Here is a 22215-nt window from a genome sequence, read left to right on the forward strand (position 1 = left end):
TCATTTGGGGGGTCCAAACCCTCACTTTTGGAGCAGAAAGCCTATTTTTAGGCTACAAAGCCTCATTTACAGTGTACAAAGCCTCATTTTCAGGCTCCAGCCATACATTTTGAGGGTCCAAGCTGCATCTTGAGTGTCCGAACCCTCGTTTTTGTCGTCCAAACCCCTTTTCTAGGGCTCAAACCTCCATTTGTAGGGTCCAAATCTTCAATTCTAGCTTTGAAAGCCTCCATTTTAGGGCCCAAACCCTCCTTTTTATGGTCAGCGCGTCCCATGCCCAGCTTCCTGCCTGCTGACACCGCAGGCCTCCACGTGCCCCCGTGCCCCGACACAAAGTTCAGCCCAGAACTGGTGAATTCCTGGGTTTGCTGCCATTACGACCCAGACAATTGAGCTTCTGCTTCGTATTTATTGCTGTGCTCTTATTCAGCAATAAACGGTCGACCCCTGAAGCTGTCCGTCGGGAGCGTCTCATCGCACCCTGTAGCCTGTACGCTGCTGGGGCCACCTCCTCTTGCAGGAGGAGCGGGGCCATGTGCTTGCAGGGTGGGGGTATGGTTTCAGTTCCTCTGGGTCCTGGAGGGCACTGGGCTGGTCCCACAACGGCCGGCTGGCTGAGGTGGAAAGCCACTGGGGCCTTGGTGGGAGCGGGCGGGCCAGGCGGCTGGCCGGGCTGGTACGGGCCTGTCCCTCGGTGCTCCATGGCAGGCGGGCCGGTTTTCCAGGCACAGGCGGTGGCTGTTGGTGTCGGGTCCAGCTCTCAGGGGTGCTTTGGTGGGAGATCCAGTTGTCTGGGCGTGAGGGATAGGTGCTGGTGAACGGCCAGGCTTGCGAAGCTGCAGCGAGGTGCCTGTGGAGAGAAGAGGCTGCTGAGGCCCCAGTGTGGCTGTGGTGCCAGGTGGGTGCGAGGGTGCGGGGCAGCGCTGGGTGCACTGTGAGGTGCGGGCACCTGGCTGCATGTGGGAGCTGTGAGCACGGAGAGCTCCGTGCAGAAAATGGGACACCCTGCACCCCTCGGCTAGGGCTCTGCTCGCCTGCCCACGGCTCATCTCCTCTGGGCCCTGGCCATCCTGACCGGCCTGCTCTACACGTGCCGGGAAGGAGACCTGACCCTGCAGACCGAGGGGACCAAAGCTGGGCATGGTAGGGAGATGGCACTCTTGCAGGTCTCACTTTCTATGGCCCTCTCATCCCTTGCTGGTTTTACTTTCTGACCTTGCTCTGCCTACGTCCGTCACTGGGTCTGCTCTTGTCCAGGCAGGGTCACTTTTAACTAACAATTCCCACAGGAAGAAGGCGTTTCAGAAAAGAATGCCCATGAATTGAGAGGTCAGTTGAAACATGATGCAGTAGAAACCGACTCAGTCGAGTCTGGCCAGTAAATAACTCAGTGCTCCAGAATACCTTACCTCTAAATGCTTCATGTCTAATACATCTCAGCCATCTAATACACAAGTTTGGCAAAAACCACTCCCCTCAACTCACTGTCTTCCCTTCCCCCACAGATGGACCATGCAACACAAGACCAAGCCAAGCAGCAGGGAGCCCAAGACCACCACGGCACCTTCTGTGCAGTACTTCTAGAAATCCTTAGCATCTGTGGCATTTGTGTTTCTCTTGCCATGCACACCCGGAGGAACAATTCTGCATGTTAGTGGGTCCTGTGCACTACTGGTGATCTCACAGGAGGTCTGACATTGCCAGGAAATGTTCTTTCTCACTTTGTTAGCATCTCCAAATGAGCAAACATCCTGGGGCAGCAACATTTCCTTGGTTTCAGCAGAAACAAAGGAACCTTGCAAAGCCATTGCAAATCAATGCACTCTGGAGCCTCTCTTTCTCCTCTCAGCTTTGCTATCACTCTGGGATGGCTGTAATCCAGTTTTCCCAGTGTCATGGCTTTGCTCCCCCTTCTCGGCCACCCTTCACATTTGTGCGCAATTTCTTTTCCGCTCGCCCACGTTCACTCTCTGAGGCTCGCTAGTGCTGCTTGCCTGGAGGCTCTCGCTGACCCGTTGGGACAAGCTGTCCCACTGAACAGAACTCAGGAGGCCACATGGAGAGCACGTGGGGGAACACAGCTCTTTGACCAATTGCTCCTTTGAGCCACACCGACAAAAACCATCCCTGCATCAGGGAGTGCCACCCGCAGCTCTCCCCCCCCAGCCCAGCACCCACACCCCGAGGGGATGGAGTCAGGCCCTCTCAGGAGACACCTGAACCTTGTTCTCCCCCTTTGCCTTTTCTCCAGCATGGGCACCGCTTGCACTCCCCCGGTTTTCAGGACTTGTCTCCCACTTATGGCTCTCTGCAAGACTGCTCAGTACCTGGATTCTTTTGAAAAAAATCATACATCCAGGCGTGGTGGGCTTCCCCGGGGCTGGCCATGGGTTGCTCTGCACAGGGGGAGGAGCGCTGGGAGGAGGTGCTCGTACTGCCCAGCAAGGCAGCCTAGAACAATGTTCTGCCTGGCTGCTGTACCGTTCAGTCACAACTGCAGAGCAGAATTGTGATAAGACTGGGTTTGAGGTCCGTCCTGTGCGTCATCTGACATGCTCCGAGAAGACCCTCGCGAGTCAGGCCTCCACATCAGCCTTAACAGGATCCACTGTATTTGGCCAGCGTAACTTTAGATGTACTCCAAAAGTGTTCCTCCCCTTTGCTGACAGTCTGCAAAGCTTAACCCATTTCTTTTTACACTATTACTAATATTTCGTTATACTCTGTTCCATTTTTAATGCTAGCCTGGTTACCCATATCACATTCCTTCCACTCCTTCTCCCACCCAGCCCCACTCCAGCTTTCCGCTCATTTATCATCCCAACGCTGCTCCAGCCCCGCAGCCTCTGCCACCCCGTCAGCCCTCCTTGATGCGCTCAGCGCTGGCTGGCCATCCTTTCCAGCACTCCCTTCCCTCTCTGCCCAGTCCATCCTCATTCAGGGCAGCATCCCCAGTCAGCTCAAGGATAACCCTTCGCACCTCACGTCCCACCAGCACGTCCCCATTCTGGTGGGTGAAAGCCTTCTTGACAGCCCCAGCTGGGAAACCAGGCTGATGCTGGGACAAAGGGGTCCCTCACTGGAGCGCAGGTCTCTGACAGCTTCTCTCACAGATCCAGCGCTGGTCCCAGCTCTGTGCATTATACCCCGACGGAAACGGCCAAAACAGCCAAGGCCAAAACGTTTTTTTTTTTTATTTACTCTAAAAAGACTCATCTTCTGAGGTACAGTATCCCTGTTGGAACTGGTGACAGGGACACCAGAAGGGGTTAGGCTGAGGTGAGTCGAGAGAAATCGAAGTGTCCAGTGAAGAGGTATCGTCGGTGAAAGAGCAGCTGGGACAAGCGGGCAGAGGTGAGGGGTCTGCGCTCACGCTCCTGTACAGCTGCATGAAGTCTGCCACAAAAGGCCGTGGTGATGGGCTGGAGCTGATGTTGAAAGTCCCATTTTCTTGAGCAACCTCAACTTTTCTTGTTCCTTCTCCTGACTCTGCTTTGCCTTTATCTCTAGTTGGGTCTTCACTTTTCCAGGCAGAGTCGGTATCAGCTTGTCCCAGTGCTGCTTCATCTCCCTGGCTCCTTCTGTAGAAATGGGTTTCAGAAAAGACTACTCATTGATATGAATTAAGAGGCCAGGTAAAAAAATCTTACAGCAGAAATCTCAGCAGAGTACTGCCAGCAGCTGCCTTGGCACTCCAGGATACTCTAACTGCAAATACCCCATTGCCAACTGCTGCAATAACTAACTCTGGGGAAAAGCCAACTCACGGGTCTCTCTTCCTCAGCCGTGAAATGACTATGCAAGATCCAACTAGCCCAGACAGCACCACAGCCAAGGCTACTGCGGACACTGGGATATAGTACTTGTGCAGCAATTCGTGACCAGCAGCCTCAGACCTTCTCCCAGCATCTGCCCCTGCAGGAGAAAAGACAACGCCACACATTACTGTGCTCTGCGCTATGGATAGTCTCACAGTGTACTTCACATGCCCAAGAGATTTGTTTTTCAGTGGTTGGTGCCTCTGGCTCCGGTGTCTTAGCGCCAGAGGACAAGAAGGATTGCTTAAACTTCTCGGGGAGAAGAGCCCACGTGCCAGCGAGCAGTTGCACCAGCACTACCTGTCTGTTCCTCCGGGCTGCAGACCAGGGCTGTGTGCTGGGGACCTGCAGTTCAACCAACGAACAACGAACGGCACTGCAGGGGTAGAGCAGAAATGCTCCTGTTTTCCCAAGTGGACATCTCCTGAGCACTCCCTTTCAGGACGTCCCAGAGGCTGAAAGATGGGATCCAGCCCATGGGCTATTGCCTGGCTCCTGCAGTGCCACCTGCTTGTCACCCCCGGCCCCGATGCACACATTGCGGGAAGGCTGGCCCCGGGAGAGCGTGGTGCAGGGCCAGGTTGTAGCCCTCAAATGGCCTCATGCCCAAAAGGGCAAAGTTCCTAAATTCCTGGGAACTGGGTGCGGCAGGAGGTGAGCAATCTCTAACCACGTCCAGAGAGGTCTACGAGCATCTCTCTGGCACGCTGCTGGCAATAACCTCCACACACCAGAGACGACAGTCGTCCTCAGAGAGCCACTCCTGGCTTCTTTGACAACACCTTCTCTGCACTAACACTTCCAGGTTTGGCTGCTGACATGATGTGCAAGAGCGGGCTCCGGGGGAAGAGCCTGCAGGCACACAGTGATTCTGACTGGTGACACCGGATGACCAGGGGACAGCAATTACCTGGCATGCCAGTCTCTTGCATTGCCTCTCTTTCTTCATCAGAGACTGGCACAGCGTGCCTGCTTCCCTTCTGAAAGGCCTCCTTCTGCACAGTCTCACGGTTGGTCTCTGTAGAAAGAAAGCGGCACAATTAGAAGCAACCATTCCTCATCAGGAAGACGATATCTTCACGAGGCAATACTCTCCAAATACATTAATAAAGCTCAGAAACAAAGCCTGGGCTTTTGGGAGTGCATCTAGTCCAACGAATGTGACGTTCACAGAGAAAAAATTAAGCACATGACACTTTTCACTCTACCGATACAGACAGCAAAGCCTGACCTGCTGGGAAAATGGGAAATTGCACCTGTGATCATCTTGTTCACATTACATGTACTGCATTTTTGGCAAACTGCAAGATGATGCTAAATTGCTTCCTTCAAAGAGGATGGGAAAAAGCCGCAGCCAGCTCAGCTGGGGAAAGAGGCCTTCTGAGAAGCACATCCACCACGCCAACGCCAGCACACGGGAAGGGGAACAGACACACATGGTGGACTGCACCCCAAGCTCTTGCAACCATGTTCTGGGCACTTTCACAAGCGGCAGTGAAGTCCCCCAAAACAAGAGGAAAACCACAGCCAAGTTTTCTGAAACACAACTAGAAATGGAGAGCTAAACCACCCAAGACTGAATTAACTGAACGATCCACTTAAGGCCACCTTCAAGTGAGGTGTCCGGCCTCAAGCTGGGTGTCCGGCTGCGACCCACCCCTGACTCCAAGGTGTCACAGAGAGTCCTCAGACATCAGGGAGAGCGAAGGGGCTGGACCAGGCTGTGAAGCCTGGGCTGCTCCAATCCCAGCCGGAGGATCAATCCTGCCTGCAGCCCAGGCAAAGCCTGCTGGTCCCAGCGATTGAAATCTGCCTGCGCATCGGCTCCACAAGCCAAGGGCCCCCTCCCCTCCAGCGACTGGCAGGGTGCTGGCCCTCTCATGGCTCATGAGCAATTAGCTCCTCCGCACGTGCCTCACATGCTCCGGGAGCAGCATCAACAGTCACACTCATCCTACCACAGCTGTCAGTCTGTAGGCTGAACGTCAATCACAAACAAATGCCTGCGGAATCAGTGTCTGCACCTGACTTCCAACATTAGGAAAGGGCGGCCAAGATTTCTTGGGACATCATTCCTGCTTTGAACTTGCCCAGCCGCAAACTGGGCTGTGTTGAACACAAATTTTGAACACAAATTCAGCACACACTGGTTCCTAACATCTGGATACCAGCATCTGCACAAAGCAGCTCTGACCAGTAATGGTACAACTGGGGCAGCAGCTGCCTCTGGGACTCAGCCAGAACCACAACGGGTAGCAGACGCTGTGCTGGGCCATCTCTGTGGCTCATCAGCCCAGGCAAGGCATGAAATCGAGTGCCATTGCAGTGAGGCTCTGACTGATCCCTTCCTGCTGTGCAGGCTACAGCACATCCACACATGAATCTAAAACCTCACCTTCCCAAGCCGTACGGTTAACAGTGAAATACATTAACCAGGTGCTGCTTTCTCCAAGTCTTTCGGGATTTCCTTTGGAACTGCAGATATCTTTTGGGAATAGTTCCCTATTTTAGCTTTATACTTTTGTCTTTGAGGACATTAACAGGAAGTATGAAGGTAAATGTCACATGAATAAAATATGGAAAATGAGCGCTTATTCTGTCAAGTCAATAAAGACTGACTACTCACCCCTGGGATGCCAGCTGGGATTCAGCCCAGGATTCAGACCAGGAGCTGGAAAAGCCCTCCATCTGGCCACATCTGCAACCAAACACCCACGAGAGGTTACCATCACGTGTTCTGATCCACATCGTCATAACCGAGTAGCAGAATGTGCAAGGGGATCACGTAATGTCACGGCACGCACATGCAGGTCTGTATTCTCACACCTGCAGAGGCACCTGGCTGACATTCGGACTTTGAGCTGGCAGCTCTCAAAGAAGCGAAAAGCCATGACGTACCCATGCGACCTGCCTGTGGGTCAGCCCTGGAACCCAGCCAGGAAGCTGGATAACCATCGCCTGCAGAAGCTGGATAACCATCGCCTGCAGCCACATCTGTAAATGAACATAGAACAGAGCGGCTCCCGTGAAATACTTCAACATACTTCTTCAGATCTGAATGACAGTGAATGCAATTCAAACACAGGATTACTCCAGAGCACTCCTCTCTCCCTTCCACTCAGGAGCATCTTGCAAACATTTACCAGGTGCGTGCAGTGGCCACTAACCAGGCATGGAACTGTCGGGAGACACGACTCCCTGGAGCTCACACCAGCTCCAAAGAACAACCCCGACGTGCCCGCTGGCTTTGCGGCCAGCCCTAGAAGCAGTGCAGGGGCGGAGAGGCTGTCAAAGACAGTTTAGCAAGGCAGAGCGCCCTGGGGCACATCACTGAGCCAGACCCATTCCCTCTCTGCTCTTCTGTGTGCCTGAGCATCAGCCAAGAAAGTAGTAAGCTAAATTTCACAGGAACAGAAAATGAAAATGTAAAAGCCCATTCACTGAAGGGCCTTACCTGTGGGATCGCCCCAAGGCTCACGGACAGGCTCAAGTTGAGAAGTCAAGTAGCCCCTGTCTCCACGGACAGCTGTAACCAAGCAGAGACGAAAAACGTTCCCATCGCATGTTGTGATCTACCTCTTCCTTAGTGACCCGCAGGGACTGGAAGGGGGTCAGGCAACAACACGGGACCCAGACGCGGGCTGAGATGTCCAAAGCTGCAGAAGGACCTGGCTGGGACCTGGCAGCTTTCAAACCTCTGTCTCCAGCCCATGTGCAACACCCCTCAAGGACCAGATGGACAGACATACGGCCTCTCAGGGCTTTCTCACCAGACCTCTCACACACACAAAAGGAAGCCCACACTAAAGTGGGAGCATGTAGCCCCAGAGGAAAAAATGATCATTCACGATTCTTACAGAGAAGAGCCTGCTGGCCTTCTTACAGAGAAGAGCCTTCAGCCTGGAAGGCTGAACTACCACAACAAAACATTAACAAATAACAAACCAAATATTAAAAAATACAAAAAGCCAATAACAAATGAAGACTGAATACTTCTTACCTCTGGGATTTCCCCCAACCTCAGGAACAGGATTCCACTGAGCATCTTGATCAACATGGACTGCGGAAACCAAACAGGTAATCAAACACAGGTGTGTGGTGGTGCTGCCCCCTGAGCCACTCTGAGACCTCAGGATAAACCATGGATGCTTTGGGAAACCCCCCTATTGTGCTGTTATCTTGGTTGCAAGTGCAGCGCCTTTAGGGCACCAGGCAGCCCCTGGCCACCCCTGGGCCATCTGCTGCCCGAACTATGTATCAGAATGACTCAGCACAAATTGTGGCCAGAATGTAAAATAATGACCAAAGCCAATCATCTCGAGACCCTATAAACACCGATCCAAGGCGAGACCTTTGGAGCTCTCTGGGACTGCAGCGGGCTGTGTGACCCAGCATGCCCCCTGAGCTGGGACGCCGCCCAGGGTAGATTTTGCGAGGATTGAAAGATTGTCGTCCATCAACGGTTTCGCGAGGACTTAAGGGCCTGATTGCGTGAGCTTTACTGACCGTCCATTGACGAATGCTGGCACATAAATGCGAGTGATTCATGAAACTCATGAAAGGGAAATTTTAATCATAGGTTAACCTCGGGGCGGGGGGGGGCGTAAAATTTGGTTCAGAACTGTTGTATCTGTGCGTGTGCATTTGGAGTTTGGTTTGGAACTATTTCGCCTGTCTGTGTGTGGTTCAGTACCGTCTTCTCCTTCTGTGCCCATGTGTGATTTGATTTAACCTCCACCTGTGTGCAACCCTGCTGCAAGTTTCAGGTGATCCTTGCCATTTTCGAATCTTTAAGTCGCAGATTTCATTGTAACAAATTCCATCAAATCACTCTGTTAAACTGGCTGAGGAAGCCAACACCAAGAACCGGAGGAAAAAGCGATTGCCCACACTTCTTGGGGACAAGAGCCTGTGAAAGGCTGCGCCAACGCTACTCCTGCGTGTTCCTCTGGGCTGGGGACCTGCGGGTCATCCAAGGGGAGCAGGGCTGCAGGACTAGAGCAGAAATGCTCCCATTTTCCCGAGCGGACGAGTCCTGAGCATGCCCCTCCGGGACGTCCCCGAGGCTGAAGGCCAGACCCACAGCTCTGGGCACAGCTGCAGCCAGCCCAGGGAGAAGCGCTGCCGCGGGCTATCGCCTGGCTCCCGCAGCACCACTTACTCGCCACCCCCGGCCCAACACACATACTGGGGGCAGACTAGGCCAGGCAGCAGGGAGGGCCCCGCAGGGACTCAGCGCCAGGTTTCTTACCCTGCACCGCCGCTCCCAGCTCCCCTGCTCGCCCAGAAAATGCCCCCGAAGCAGCTGCAGCCCCTCTATGCCTCCCCACAGGGTGTCTGCCTGGCTCACTTAGCCTGGCCCAGCTGCTCTCCCAGACCCAGCCCTAGCCCTGGCCCCACTGCTGCCCCGCTGAGGTGCGGTGGATGCCACACTGCCCTGCTCGGAGCTGGGTGCTGGCCCCCTGCCCGCCTGCCTACCTGCTCCCCACGCTCGGATTGGTGCAGCCTGGGCGTCCCAGGCTTGCAGGACCAGCAGGAGGAGGCAAGCAAGGACCACGGTCTCCCAGGCTTGCACCATGCTGCTACTGCCGCTGCTGCCGCAGTGTTGCCCGCAGCTGGCACAGCACAGCATGTCAAAGTGGGGCTCTGTGACCTCACAGCCCTGTTGGCCACCCCCTCCACCAGGCCTCCCCAGCGCAGCCCCGCTGCCAGGGCATTACTGAATTGGCACACTATGGCATCTCCTGGTTCTACACGAGTGTGGAAGAAGCAGCAGTGGAGGAGGGTGGACCTATCTGGGGAGGCAGCACAGCGTCTAGGAGCACACAGGCACTCAGGTCTTGCTTCCCAGAAATCGGTCAAGACCAAGAGCTCCATAGGAAGACTGCATCAAAAAGCCAACTGCAAGTGCTTTTACTTGCCACCAACTCCTGTGCAGCGTCCCGAGGAGCAAGAAGCGCAGACCAAGAAACCTTCCTTCAAGTGAAGGCCTGCAGCCTGCTGTTTGAGCAAGAGGCAGAGAGCACTAGCTGAGAACAACCTCTGCTTTAACTACACCTAGCTCTGCCACCTACCCAAGGAGACCAGCTCCTAATGATCCCTAGCCCTAAAACCACAGATCTTCCCTAGGGCAATGCTAAGGAAATACCAGAGCACAGGGACACCTGGTCATTCAGTTTAAGCTGATGGGGAGGACACAGGACTAGAAGGAGAACACTAAGATGAGGGAGAAGACTGAGGAGCCGAGAAAGAAAGGCTAGAGAGATGGAGAAATCGAACAGGGACGAGGTGCCCTGCAGAGAGGAGGAGGAAGACAAAGTAGGGGTGAGGAGCAGGACAGAGAGATGGGGACAGAAAGAGGAAGAAGGAAGGGGAGACAGACAGGGACAGGAAGTAGGATGTACAGATGGAGAGAGAAAACGAAGGACAGGGAGAAAGACAAAGGGACTGAGAAATAACGAGAGGGTCAGATGTGGACAAAGAGACTGAGAAGGGGGGGAAACCAGCAATGGGCTGGAGGACAGAGACAGGGGAAGAGGACAAGAGGGCTGAGAAGCAGGAAAGAGGAAGAGAGGACAAATAAAAGGGAGAGGCAGCTGGACAGCGGTGTATAGCAAGAAAGGATGGGACAGGCAGCAGGACAGAGAAATAAAGACAGAACAGATGGGGCCAGGGAGCAGGACAGAGGTGGAGAGAGAAGCTGCAGGGACAGAGGGATAGAGAGAAGAAAAAGACAAGAAGAAGGGTGGGGGACAGGGCAAGATGGTAACAGGAAGCAGTAAGTACATGGATCATCAGAGAAAGACAGGGAGAGGGAGCAGGACAAGGTGATAGAGAGAGAGAAAAAAAGGGACAGGGAGGAAGGACAAAGAGAAAGAGAGGCCAAAAAAAAGAGACAGGGAGCAGGACACAGAGGCAAAAAAGCTGGCGTTGGGCAGCAGGACAGAGAGATGGAGAAGGAAAAAAGAGCATTGGGCTGCAGGACAGAGATGGAGTGAGAAATAACAGTGACAGGGAGCAGGAGAGAGTGACTAAGAGAGGGCAAAACCTGAAGAAGGAGCAGAGCACAGAGGTAGAGGGCAGGTGGAAGACTCGGGGAGAAGAACAGAGAACCAGAGAGAGAATGAGAGGAGTAGGGAGCAGGAGAGAGAGATGGAGCAGAAGGGGGGAAAGATGGGCGGCAGAACAAAAGGAAAGAGAGACAAGGACAGGGGCAGGGAGCAGGACAAAGGGGTGAAAGAGGCAACAAATAGTGATGTGCTGCAGGACTGAGATGGAGGAAGTAAAAAATAGACAAAGGGGGCAGGCCAGAGTGACAGGGACAGAAAAAAGGAACAGGGAGCAGGACAGCACGGGAGGAAAAACCAACCGTGATGGGCAGCAGGACAGAGAGATGGAGAAAAGAAAAATACTGCGCAAGAGAGAGGGGAAAGAAGGGACAGACAGGGGGATATAGTGAGAAAGGATGGGCCAGGGAACGGGACAGAAAAGATGGGGGCAAGAAAAAGGACAGAGGGACAGCAAGAGCAAAAAAAGGGACAGGGGTCTGGACAGAGATGGAAAAAGAAGCAGCAGGGAAAGAGGAAGAGAGGCAGAAAGAGGGGGAGGGGGCAGGAGAGAGAAAGAAAAACAAGGACTGGGGGCAGGATAGAGATTGCAAAAAAAGCCTGGGGTGGGCAGCAAGATGGAGAGGGAGCAAAAAAGAATAGGGGCAGGGGGCAGGCCAGAAGGATATAACGAGAAACACTGGGGCAGGGAGCAGGCCAGAATGACAGACAAGAAGGAGGACAAAGAGAAAGACAGGGACGGTGAGCAGCACGGAAGGATGGAGAAAGCAAAAGAGGTATCAGGAGCCCTGCAGGGAGGTGGAGGAAGGGGAAAAAACCCAAAGTGTCAGGGAGCAGCAGAGAGGGACAGAGAGGTAAGAGATGGGCAGGAAGAAGGACAGGGACAGTGGCATAGGGAATGAAAAAAGACAGGGATGAGCAGGACAGAGCGACAGAGAGAAAGAAAGAGAAGCAGAAGGATGGGGGGGGTGGGGCAGGCAGATAAGGATACAGAGCGAGACATACAAGCAGAGAGAGACAAAGGACAAGGAACAGGCCAGAGAGACTGTGAAAAACAGAGCGCGATGCAGATCTGGACAAAGAGTCAGAGAAGACAGCAACAGCAATGGGCTGCAGGGCAGAGAGAGGGGAAGAAAAAAACAGAGGGGCAGGGAGGAGGAGAGAGGGACAGCAAGGAACCAAAAGGGACAAGTAGAGCAAAAGAGAAAGAGGGGCCTGGAGAAAAGAGAGGGACAGGGAGCAGGACACAAAAATAGAGATAGGGGAAGAGGTCCAGGGAAGTGAGAAAAAATTACACAGAGAGAAAGGGGAGGGGGCAGGGAGGTACTGAGGGGCACAGAAGAGGGGTGACATGGCCCCAAGGGCCTGGGACTCACCGGAGCTCTGACTCTCTGCATTACCAGGCAAACTTTACAGTTCTGGCACTTCCATCTCTGTCTGTGTGTCCTTTCCTGCCTTCCCCTTCTGCAGCTCCAGTCACTTGCCTGTCCTCTACCTAAGAGAATACGCTGGTGTCTGACAACATGAGGCTTCCTAGATACACAGCCACCCACTACGGGGCCGCCCTATATTTGCCATTGCATATACAGAGCCCATGGTGCACATTGGTGATCTGGTCTGCCGAGGACTATGCAGAGGGATCCCTCCTCCCCCGCAGAGGTCGGCTCTCTCTTGCTTGCAGCTGGAGAGAGACAGAGGGACGGCCATCCTCATTCTCCAGCTGCTTCACCTTCTTCTGATGTCTTTGGCTTCAGCCACAGCAGCTCCTCGCCAAAGGCAGCAAGCGTCCACCCGCTGCCAGGAAGACACAGCCAGAGACAGCCCACGCCCACCTCAGCCAGATGCAGTCAACGGACACCTGAGCCTTCAGTGTGGCCTCTGGGAGAGGGAAAGCAGCAGCAGCTTCGGTTCCTGCAGCCGGCCCCAGGCTAGAGTCCCTCTTGCTGCAGGAGCTCCTGCAGGCACCTCTCCTGTTGCAAATATCTTGATAAAGAAATTAAAATTTAATTAAGAAGTAGAAAATTGTGAACCATAGGTATGGGAGTGTTAAGTTTGAAACGTAGTCATAGGAACTTAGGAACTTTAGAAAATGTACTACGTGTAACCGTAAGAATTCAAGTATTGTCTAAAATCAGCTAACCACAGAAACTTTGTCAAAGATTTGTGGATTTCTAGTGTTTTGTTTTAAGAAACTAAAGAAACCGTTATGGACACCAATTTGCTGCTTGGAAACCCCTTACCCTTCCCACCTCCATCTAATTATCAGGGATTCCAATCAGTAGAGTTAAGTGAGATTAACCAATGATTGTTTTAACATAAGAATATTAAGAAGATGGTGTGACTGAAGGACCAATTATTAGAAAAGGATAAATTTAAGAACAGACATAGTATGCATTTTTATGTAAACTAATATAGCTGATGGTGAGAGTCGTACCGCGCAGAATCACCCAAGAGAGGTCAAGAAGCGGACAAGTGAGGAAGACTACGGAAGACCACCAGAGACCTTCACTGCGCCTGTGTGAAGAGACATTTATATACGCTAATGATTTATCAGAAAGTTAATGATTATGCATCGCATTTTCCAGAAGTTTAGTGACTATGTATAACAGGTGTGTATTTAACCTGCACAGTTAGACCAGACAGGTGCACACGACAGGTGGAGCGATCCCCCGCGTGCCCAGCACTGCACCACAGGAGTGCCCGCTTCCTAACTTCTCCTTGCTGGTCAGGAGTTTTATTCCCGATTTCGGTAACACTCCTTCCCCGCCCCCGCCTTAACCGAGGCCCGAGGGCACACGAGGCCCGGCTCGCTGCTGCCAGGACAGGCCGTGGGGCGGCCTGGGGCTGCGGGACAGGCCTCAGGGGGGCTCTGGCAGTCGGGGCGCCCGCTGCCTGTGCCCGGGGGGGGCTCTGTCTCCGGCTCCTTCCCCTCCCCAGCTCCCGGGTCCCTGCCGGGGCTGCCCCGGCCGGGCCCGGCTCCAGCCGAGCGGGCAGCGGCCAGGAGACACCCCCGCGCCCGCCCAAGGGCCTCGCTCGCCTCACGGGCAGCCCCAGCCCTCACCTCAGCCGGGCCGCAGCCGGAGCAGAGACTGCAGAGACCAACATGGCCGCCCGGCAGCCCCGCAGGCCCCAGGACTACAGCTCCCAGCATGCCCCGGGAACCACCAGGGCCCCCGGCAGCCCCGCAGGCCCCAGGACTACAGCTCCCAGCATGCCCCGGGGCGCTCCTTCCTGCTGCCTGACCCGCAGGGACACCGGCCCCGGCCCGGCCCCGCCCCCCGCAGGCCCCATGGCCGCCGCCCCGGGGGGGGAGGAGGAGGAGGAGGAGAAGGAGAAGGAGAACAAGAACGCGGGATAGAGCAGCAGAGAGAGGGGGGACAGGGCGCTGGGCTGGCCGGAGAAGGACAGAGCAACAGTGAGAGGGAAAAGGCGTCAGGAGAGTGGAGTGACAGAGAGATGGGACAGGGAGCAGGAGAGAGGGCGGGAGGGGAAGGGTGAGAGGAGAGAGGCAGGGAAGAGAGAAAGAAAGGGAGAGGCACGGGCGGAGGGCGAGGGAAGGACAGGGAACAGCCCAGAGAGACTGAGAAAGATAGAGATGTGGATCAGGACATGGAGGGGGAGAAGGACAGAACAGCGATGGCTTCCAGGATGGAGACGGCAGAGTAGCAGAAGGGGATGGGGAGCAGGATTGAGGCCCAGAGAGAAGAGAGAAGGCCCAGCCAGCTGAGCAGGGGATACAGGCAGGAAAGAGGGGCCAGGCTGCAGGAGAGAGAGGAATGAGGAAATATAGACAGAGAGCGAGAAAGAGAAAGAAAAAATTAGTGGTGAGAGGGAGGAATTAAATAATGGGGGCAGGAGGTAGACAGAGTGTGATGGGGAGAGACCAAAAATAGCAATTCTGGGCAACTGCCCCCATTTCTTGAGCACTCCCCAGGAACTGCATTACTGGGAGCCTCAAGGAATGTGCTGCCTGCCAAAGCCCTGCCCTGGGCCCAGTCCTGTGCCCTAGTATTGGTGATGAGCATTGCCTTGTATAGTGGTAAGGACTGGGGAAGAAAAGGACAGCTGGGGGGGGAAAAAATCACCAAGCTGGTTTTTGTTTTTGTTTTGGGGTTTTTTCTTGATGGTTTTGCTTTTAAAAAAAAAAAAAAGTATTTAAGCTCTAAATACAAACTGCAAGGAAAAAGGAACCAGGCGTACCAGTCTGGACACATTTAAAGCCTGAACTCATTCAACAGCTGCACCAACTGCCACTCCTGCTGCACACACTCCACCGCCTGCCTGCAGGTACAGGCAGCCACCCTGTTTCTTGCCCAGGCATGGCAGCACCAGGCAGCTCAAAAAACCATGCTGCCTGCAAAAACTTGAGCACAGCTTAATTCTGGTCAATTTTTCCTCTTTTTAGGCTGGGTTAAAGACTCATCCATCAAATGGTGGCTCAGGACCATGCCGGGGCAAATGGCACTGCTTTTCTGGATCCCATGGCAGCGATGGGCAAAGGAACAGGTTGTCAAATCCCGGGCCTGGGTACATATGTGGGTTTTCAGGGTCACCCCTGCCTGATTTTTCCCAGCGAAGCCCCAGGCAGTGCCAGCCCCATGCTGCAGCCCCGGGGCTGAGGCTCAAGGAGCTGGGCATTTCCACAGATGCTGCATCCTGCTGGGCCCCACCACCAGCTGCTGGGTGCCCTGGGCTTCTCCCTGTTCTCTCCAGCTCTGCTTTCCGCCAGCACCGGGGGCACCCCAGAACAGCCTGCCTGCTCCCCACAGCCCCACTGCTGTCCGCATCTTCAGCTCATATGTGGTGTCTGCATGCTACAGCTGATTTGGGGGGTGGCAGGTCTGTCTTGTGGCAGCCTGGGAATGCGGGCAAAGCAAATCCCATCCCTCCCTTTCAATCTTTGTCTCCAGGGAGACCCAGTGGAGACATAGCGTGCACTGGAGAGTGTCCTTCAGAGAGGTGACAGCCGATTGCAGAGCAACACTGAGACCCACCTGACAGCAAAGGTGCCTGGTGGCTACGGATGAGCCTAGGTGAGCTGGTTCTCTTGGAGGCCAAGCAAAGCAGCCTTCCTCTGCCCCTGGTTTTGTGAGACATGGAGCAGTGCAGAGATGTTTCTCAGGCATCCAGGCCTGAGGAGGGTTTCCCAGTGCCCCCGTGAGAGATCCTGCTCCAAGGAAGCATCTCCCCCTAGAGCCGAGGCCATATCTAGCCCCCCAGAGCTGGGTACGGCTGCCCTGAGGGGTCTCGCAGGGAGGATGGGGTCATCTGCCTGGTGGCTCTGACACAGAAATGATGAGCTGAAGCCCTGTGGCCATGGTTGGCTGGTTCAGTGTCTCCAAGTGCCTTTCTCCCATGGAGCGTTTAACCCAGGCACTTTTTCAGAGTGTGATGGATGATGTGAAGATGGATGTTGGTGGTGTCCTGGTGGCTCTGTCCCACTCCCACTTCAAAGTTTTGATGTCTGAGATCTGGGGCCGCCTGCAGGCTCTGCTGGAGATGTCCAGGGAGTTTGTGTTCCATTTTTTGATACCTTAGGGCTACAATGTGCTCGGGTTATGGTATGCTAGCATTACAGTGTGCTAGGGCTATGGGATGGCAGGATTACAGGATGCTAGAGTTTAGGCAGGTTGGGATTAAAGCATGTTACCATTATGGACCTGATGTGGGTTTGCTGGCCCTGGGTTCTTGGAGTTGTTATTTTTGCCTTGTCTTGTGTTCTGGGTGGTCTTTTTTTTTTTATTGAGATTCCTTTTTTATCTTGTTTGTCTTTTCAGGGTTTGGATAGGGGCCTTTGGTTTATGTATGTTTCTTCTGGTTGTTTTTTTTTACTGTTCTGGTGGTTTGTGTTACGTTTTCTGTCTCAAAACCACCATTTGTAGTCTAATATGTCTGACCAGGTTGGACAGTGTTAATTCTGGTGCAGTCTGACTCATTTCCAGTGAGTCAGGAGGTTGGTAGGTAGGTATGGAGGACTTGGAGTCAATTGCGAACAACTACCAGATGACTAACGGGAACTCTGGGCCTGTACTGTAGTGAAGTCAAAGCAGGTATTAAAAAAAAAAAAAAAAAAAGTGCTTTTCCAAAATGCTTACCAGATTGAAAACACCAGATGGCTGTGGGCAGTTGGGAATACACAGAAGTGGGCCATGTCACTCAGAACGAGGAACAGTGATGTGAGTACAGCTGTAGCACAACAGTTTTCACAGCCTTGAGCAGCACAGCAAGGATTTTCAGGCAGCAAGGCCAGCTGCCAGGGGTGTGTGAACAGCTCCTTCTGAGCATGGAGATGGCTGTGGGAGAAGACAGTGCTGTTCCTGTTGGTGTGTAGCAGGGGACAGTCAGTGGAAACTGCTCTCAGGGCCTGTAATTGGGAGGTGTTGTCTTGGTACTTGGTGGGAAAATGACATGAGGGAGGAGGCTAAGTCATGAAAGGCTGCGTTAACTGTATGTGAGAAGTGACAGAAACAGCTTCAGGGTGTTAAGGAGGCTGTTGTGATTAAGGCAGTGAGTGAGATGATCCTTGTAGAAGCTTTCTGAGTGGGTCAGAACGGGGCAAGACTGCATGTAAGGACAGAAAAGTTGAGCCAATCAGAACTCAAGCAGGAGATTATTTGGGCAGTATCTGGCGAAGTCATCCTCTTGCACATGTTGTGCAGACTGCATAAGGCCTGACTGCTGGCGAGGAAAGGAGTGTGCTAGGAGTGTTGGAGTGCAAGAGGAGTGCAAACAAGGAATGGGGATGGAAGTGGTCACAGACTCATTTCTCAGTTTTCCGTGGGCTGTCTGTGTACCCCATGTAACTCACCTTGCCTTCAGAAAGAGGTGCCACCCTTTTGGTGAAAAGAGGGGAAAACAAACAAACAAAAAGGTAGTGTGTGGGAGAGCTAGAACTTGGAGTGAGATTACCATGTTTAGTCTTACCATTCTAGAGTTTTAAAAACATTTCCTTGAAACACTTTCCCAAAAGAACAAGTCATGACTTTCTGAAATAGCTGTTTTGCTAGGAGCTGCATCTGAGCTAAGCCAGATGAGAGAGTCTTGCCTGCTGTTAGTCACTGAGGCTGATGACAGGTCACCCAGCAGTTTTGGCAAGGACAGAATAAGATAGATACTTAATGCTTTTCTTTTCTGTGCTGATCGTCATTTCTGGAACGTGTCTTGCATAAGTTAGTCTTCAGGTTTTGCAGGTTGCAGGTTTGGCAGGATCTATTGTGTCATTAACATGATGGTAATAACAAAACCCAGTGGGATGGGGTTGAGAGTCAGAAAGGTAACAGTGAGAAAGAAGCTTGTGGGTTGACATAAAACCAGTTTAATAATTGAAAAGAATTTTATTTTTTTAAATTGTAAGGAAAAGAAAGAAAACCAACAGAGAGAGGAAAATAAAATGCAAGAAAAACAAACAATGCACATGAAAACAATTGCTCAGCACCCACTGACCAATGCTCAGCCAGTCCCTGAGCAGTGGCCCCCCTGCTGCCCACCCCCCCAGTTTTATTGCTGAGCATGACGTCATATGGTTTGGAATATCCCTTTGGTAAGTTGGGGTCAGCTGTCCCAACTTTGTCCCCTCCCAACTTTCTGTGCATCTCCAACCTAATTGCTGGTGGGGCGGTGTGAGAAGCAGAAAAGGCCGTGATGCTGTGTAAGCACTGCTCAGCAGTAACTAAAACATCAGTGTATTATCAACACTGTTTTCAGCACAGATCCAAAACATGGCCCCATACAAACTACTGTGAAGAAATTTAACTATCCCAGCCAAAACTAGGACAGTAAGGCATTTTGGATTTCATATAATTTGCAAGAGTGCTTGAGCAGTTTAATGTTATGTTGAGGGACAGTAGCTATAATAGCAGAAGAAAGTGAAGACAAAGAAGATGAAGACAGCAAAGATACTCAAAAGTGTTACAGCCTTTGGCAGCAGAAACATGTTCATATAAACTGTTAAATGACAGTTTTCTTTCAATGTATTGTTCTTTTCAAAGATTTTCAGATGACGTTTTGCTATTTTCATATCGGAATTTAGGGATTTTAACATAAAGTTCTCCAGTGAAATGTAAAAGTGCCTGGAAAGAAGTGTAATTGCATAGCCTGGATAGTTTTACTTGTGTAGTTTACAGTTCTACATAAAACGCAGGTGTGTGTTTTTTCACTTGTGCTGTGCAGTGATAAAAAAACCCCAAAGACAAACACAAAACCCTACCCCTGGAACTTCCTCTGAAATTAGAGGTGTGTGAGACATATCACATTTTCTGCTTCTTCCACTATCCTGCTTTCTCTTAAACTTGTTTGTATCACTATCATAAATTCCTTGCTTACTCTAGAGCCAAGACAATGTAAGATATTTTTCTGTGGCCGGTCTTTTCTTATCAGGCAGAGAGATCCATGTGGACCTGCTCGGTCACAGAGGCAAAAGGACAAACAGGTGGGTGTGTGGTTAGTAATGGTTCTTCCTTACCAACAGTGCTGTCAGTCATGTCAGGGAATAATGCTTTGGAGGGGTTTCAGATTGGTAGTAACTACAGAATAATTATATGATTGTTCCCACAGTAGCCTGAGAGTATGAGAAGAACAAAGATTGGGGGGGGAGAGGGTAATTTTAATTGGCTGCAAGATTTTTTACAAGGCAGCTTTTGTGGGTCAGTGACGACGATGATGGAGATGGCGGCTGACATTCTGTAATGGATATTCATTTGTTGTGGAATTGAATTCCAGATCACCCTCTGACAGTCTTAGACTACTGAATCTGGGAGCATACATACAGTTTCTTTTCTTAAAACTGAAGGTAGTTACAGGGAGACCCTGTTTGGAAGTCTTAGTAGTTTGGGGACAGAGGCCAGTTGGGGACTGGGGCCCTCGGGGGAGGGGGCTGTTTCTGCCCTGTGCCCTTGGCCTGGTGCTCACAGCTGGGAACGGGCTTTCCAAAATCCTGCTGGAAGGAGCCAGATGTGGGACTTGTGGCTGAGCTGGGGGACAGGGAGCACCCCTGGACCAGCCAGCCTCAGGACCTGCGGTAAATGTGCCTTCAAATCGGCTCTCCCAGCAGGACACTGCCCAGGAGTCACTTTGATTGTTGCTGTTCTCCTTCAGGAAGCATGGTATGACCAAGCACACCCAGAGCTGCGGCCGTGCCAGGAGAAGACTTCAAGCACAGGTGGGGCTGATGGCGACATTTCCCACCAGCTGTCCAGCTCCAGAAGATGCAGGTAAGATGCCACAGAGGGGAGAGCAACCGGTTGTCACTTCTCCAGGAACAGGATTTAACAGCAGGCGGGAGGCAGGACAAAAGGGCTTCGGAAGTCCAAAAGGGCATCAGGCAGCTGGAGCAGTCGTGTGACAACAGAGGAAGAAGAGAAGGAGATGCAAGTGACTTGGCTGGGGCAATGCTTCTGAGGTAACATCTGCCCCACAAACACAGAGAAAGATGGAGGCATTGGGAGGTCATGGAATGGGTGAGAAAGGTACCTGGGTGTGATAAATGTGGGGCAAAGATTGTTTATCAAAGCTAAGAATGAGTAATTGGGAAATACGTTTTGTTACTGAAACCAGTTAATTTTAATTCATCTTTATATTGTAACAATTAACCGTTAATTAAACCCTCAGGTTAAGCAATAAGGATGTACTAACGATTTTACTGATATGTGTGGGGATGTACTGATTATTGTGAAGAATGTGAAGAAAATGTTCCTAACACTTGAAACAAAGATAGGTCAAACAGGAATTGTGCCTGCAAGAAGAACAAGATAAAGATTGGGAAAGGAGATATGAGCAATTTCCCGACACTTGAAACAAAGATAGGTCAAACAAGAACTGTGCCTGCGAAAAGAACAAGATAAAGATTGAAAAAGAAGATATGAGAAACTGAAGAATGCACACGTTGCGGGAAGATTGCAAGCACCAACCAGGAGCTCAAGTTTTGTAATATGTATGAGATAATTAAAAACCTAAGGACTAAAACTATAAAAACAAGAGGTGTGAATGTGCTAGTTACGGCAGTCGGCGGAGCGCAGACTCCCCTGCCGTCCAGCGCTGTTCTTTGCTCCTATCCTACTTGCTACAATTAATAAATTTTAATTGGATTATAGTCCGTTGTGGTCTCAATTTATAACACTGGGCAAGAGGAGAGCACGGGGAGATGGGAGGCAGCGAAGGAGATAGAGGGGAAAAATCCAGGGTGTTGGAAGTGAGGATGCTTCTGCTGTGCAGAGGCCTTCTGTAAAAGCTCTGAGTTCATCTACTGGCTTTGGTTTTCCCAGGCTGTGCTTTGTTGAGCCTCAAATGGGGCTTCTGTTCTCGTCCAGATTTTTGCTCTGAAACCATTCAAGTGCTGAGGACTGGGATTTTCCAACAGCATCATATTTCTTTTTGGGCTTTGTCCCGATCCAATGTCGGGGAAGGTTTCGATATGATCCCAAGAGCGAGATTAAGACAGAAACGAGGTCAAATGCCATATAGTCAAAAGAGCTTTTATTATCAAAAGTATCAAAAGTGGAAAATGGTGGTGATAGGATGGAATGGAAGAAAAGGTAGAAATTAAGCAAGCACTTGGGATAGGATTGCTAGGATAGTCACCACCACAGATCCAGTGGCATCCCATTGGTCCTCAGGCAAGCAGTCGGTGGTGGGAGTTGCAAGGAGGGTCACCACCATGGATCCAGCGGTGTCCCGTTGGTCCTCAATCTTCAATTCTTTGGTGATGAAAAAAGACCACCACAGCTTGTCTCTACGGGTTTTTATAGGGCATATTTCAATGATGTCATGCGCTGCATGTTTCGTCTATCACAGGACCTTCGGGTGATGGACACCAGATCAGCTCCAGCCCCGTTTCCTCCCCTGGATGCCTCAATGGCCTGGTAATTGTCCTATGGACAGAGGAGTGTCCTGCTTAAATAGGCCATCTTAGAGACAAAGGGCTCGAGATAAGCAGTTCACAGTTCCTTGAGATGACAGCCCAGTCCCTCACACCTAACAGTCTTTGAGGCAAATGGTTCAAGATAACAATTCAGTCTCTTACAGGCTTTCTGGGGAGGAATTGCAGGCATGCAAGACCTGTTGGGGAGCTCAGTCTTCTTTTGGGATGCTCTCTATGGGACAGGAGGACAATTGCTTTGAACTGCCTATATTTCTGGAAGGATTACCTACATTTACCTTCCATCTGAAATACTGCTTAGTGCAAGCTGTTGTTTTTTTCTTTTAAAAAAGGGGGGAGGTGTGTGTGAATAGCTGAGTGCTAGTATACAGTGAGTTACCTTCCCCTGCTTAGAGTAAATGGTTTTAGGATTAAAAATACCCATTTTGTGTTACAAAAATTGGCTCCCTTAAAGATT

At 51.7% G+C, this 22215-nt stretch overlaps 1 protein-coding gene and 1 long non-coding RNA gene across 5 annotated transcripts; one reads left to right on the top strand and one right to left on the bottom strand.

Annotated features, from left to right (window-relative positions):
• Window positions 1-3174: 3174 nt before the first annotated feature.
• On the bottom strand, window positions 3175-14001 carry LOC142026150 (uncharacterized). 4 transcript variants are annotated; one of them, XM_075018992.1, is made up of 10 exons: window positions 13947-14001; window positions 13320-13399; window positions 12718-12868; window positions 7819-7878; window positions 7273-7344; window positions 6717-6812; window positions 6445-6516; window positions 4729-4836; window positions 3768-3915; window positions 3175-3581 (listed from the first exon to the last, which is right to left on the bottom strand). In XM_075018992.1, exons 6-10 carry the CDS (start codon window positions 6718-6720, stop codon window positions 3203-3205), a joined length of 711 nt encoding a protein of 236 aa, XP_074875093.1. In that variant the 5' UTR covers window positions 6721-6812; window positions 7273-7344; window positions 7819-7878; window positions 12718-12868; window positions 13320-13399; window positions 13947-14001; the 3' UTR covers window positions 3175-3202. The 4 variants fall into 4 exon arrangements, with proteins under 4 accessions (XP_074875093.1, XP_074875092.1, XP_074875090.1 ...); XM_075018991.1 differs by having other exon boundaries at window positions 12615-12868; XM_075018989.1 differs by having other exon boundaries at window positions 12262-12868.
• A 1024-nt stretch (window positions 14002-15025) lies between these two features.
• On the top strand, window positions 15026-20972 carry LOC142026181 (uncharacterized). Its single transcript, XR_012648783.1, has 6 exons — window positions 15026-15172; window positions 15291-15391; window positions 15796-15918; window positions 19262-19313; window positions 19979-20042; window positions 20140-20972. It is a non-coding gene; the product is annotated as an uncharacterized LOC142026181 (long non-coding RNA).
• Window positions 20973-22215: the final 1243 nt, after the last annotated feature.

This window comes from Buteo buteo, chromosome 32, assembly GCF_964188355.1.
Source record: "Buteo buteo chromosome 32, bButBut1.hap1.1, whole genome shotgun sequence".
In the NCBI taxonomy this organism is placed as follows: domain Eukaryota; kingdom Metazoa; phylum Chordata; class Aves; order Accipitriformes; family Accipitridae; genus Buteo; species Buteo buteo.

What these genes read in the sequence shown, in the direction of transcription:
- LOC142026150 (XM_075018992.1), bottom strand. An exon ending in TCCCAGCTGGCATCCCAGGG is followed by an intron (nt 4,837 to 6,444) that starts GTGAGTAGTCAG and finishes TTCTTTCTACAG; the next exon opens with AGACCAACCGTGAGACTGTG. An exon ending in CGGCTGAGGAAGAGAGACCC is followed by an intron (nt 3,582 to 3,767) that starts GTGAGTTGGCTT and finishes CCATTTCTACAG; the next exon opens with AAGGAGCCAGGGAGATGAAG.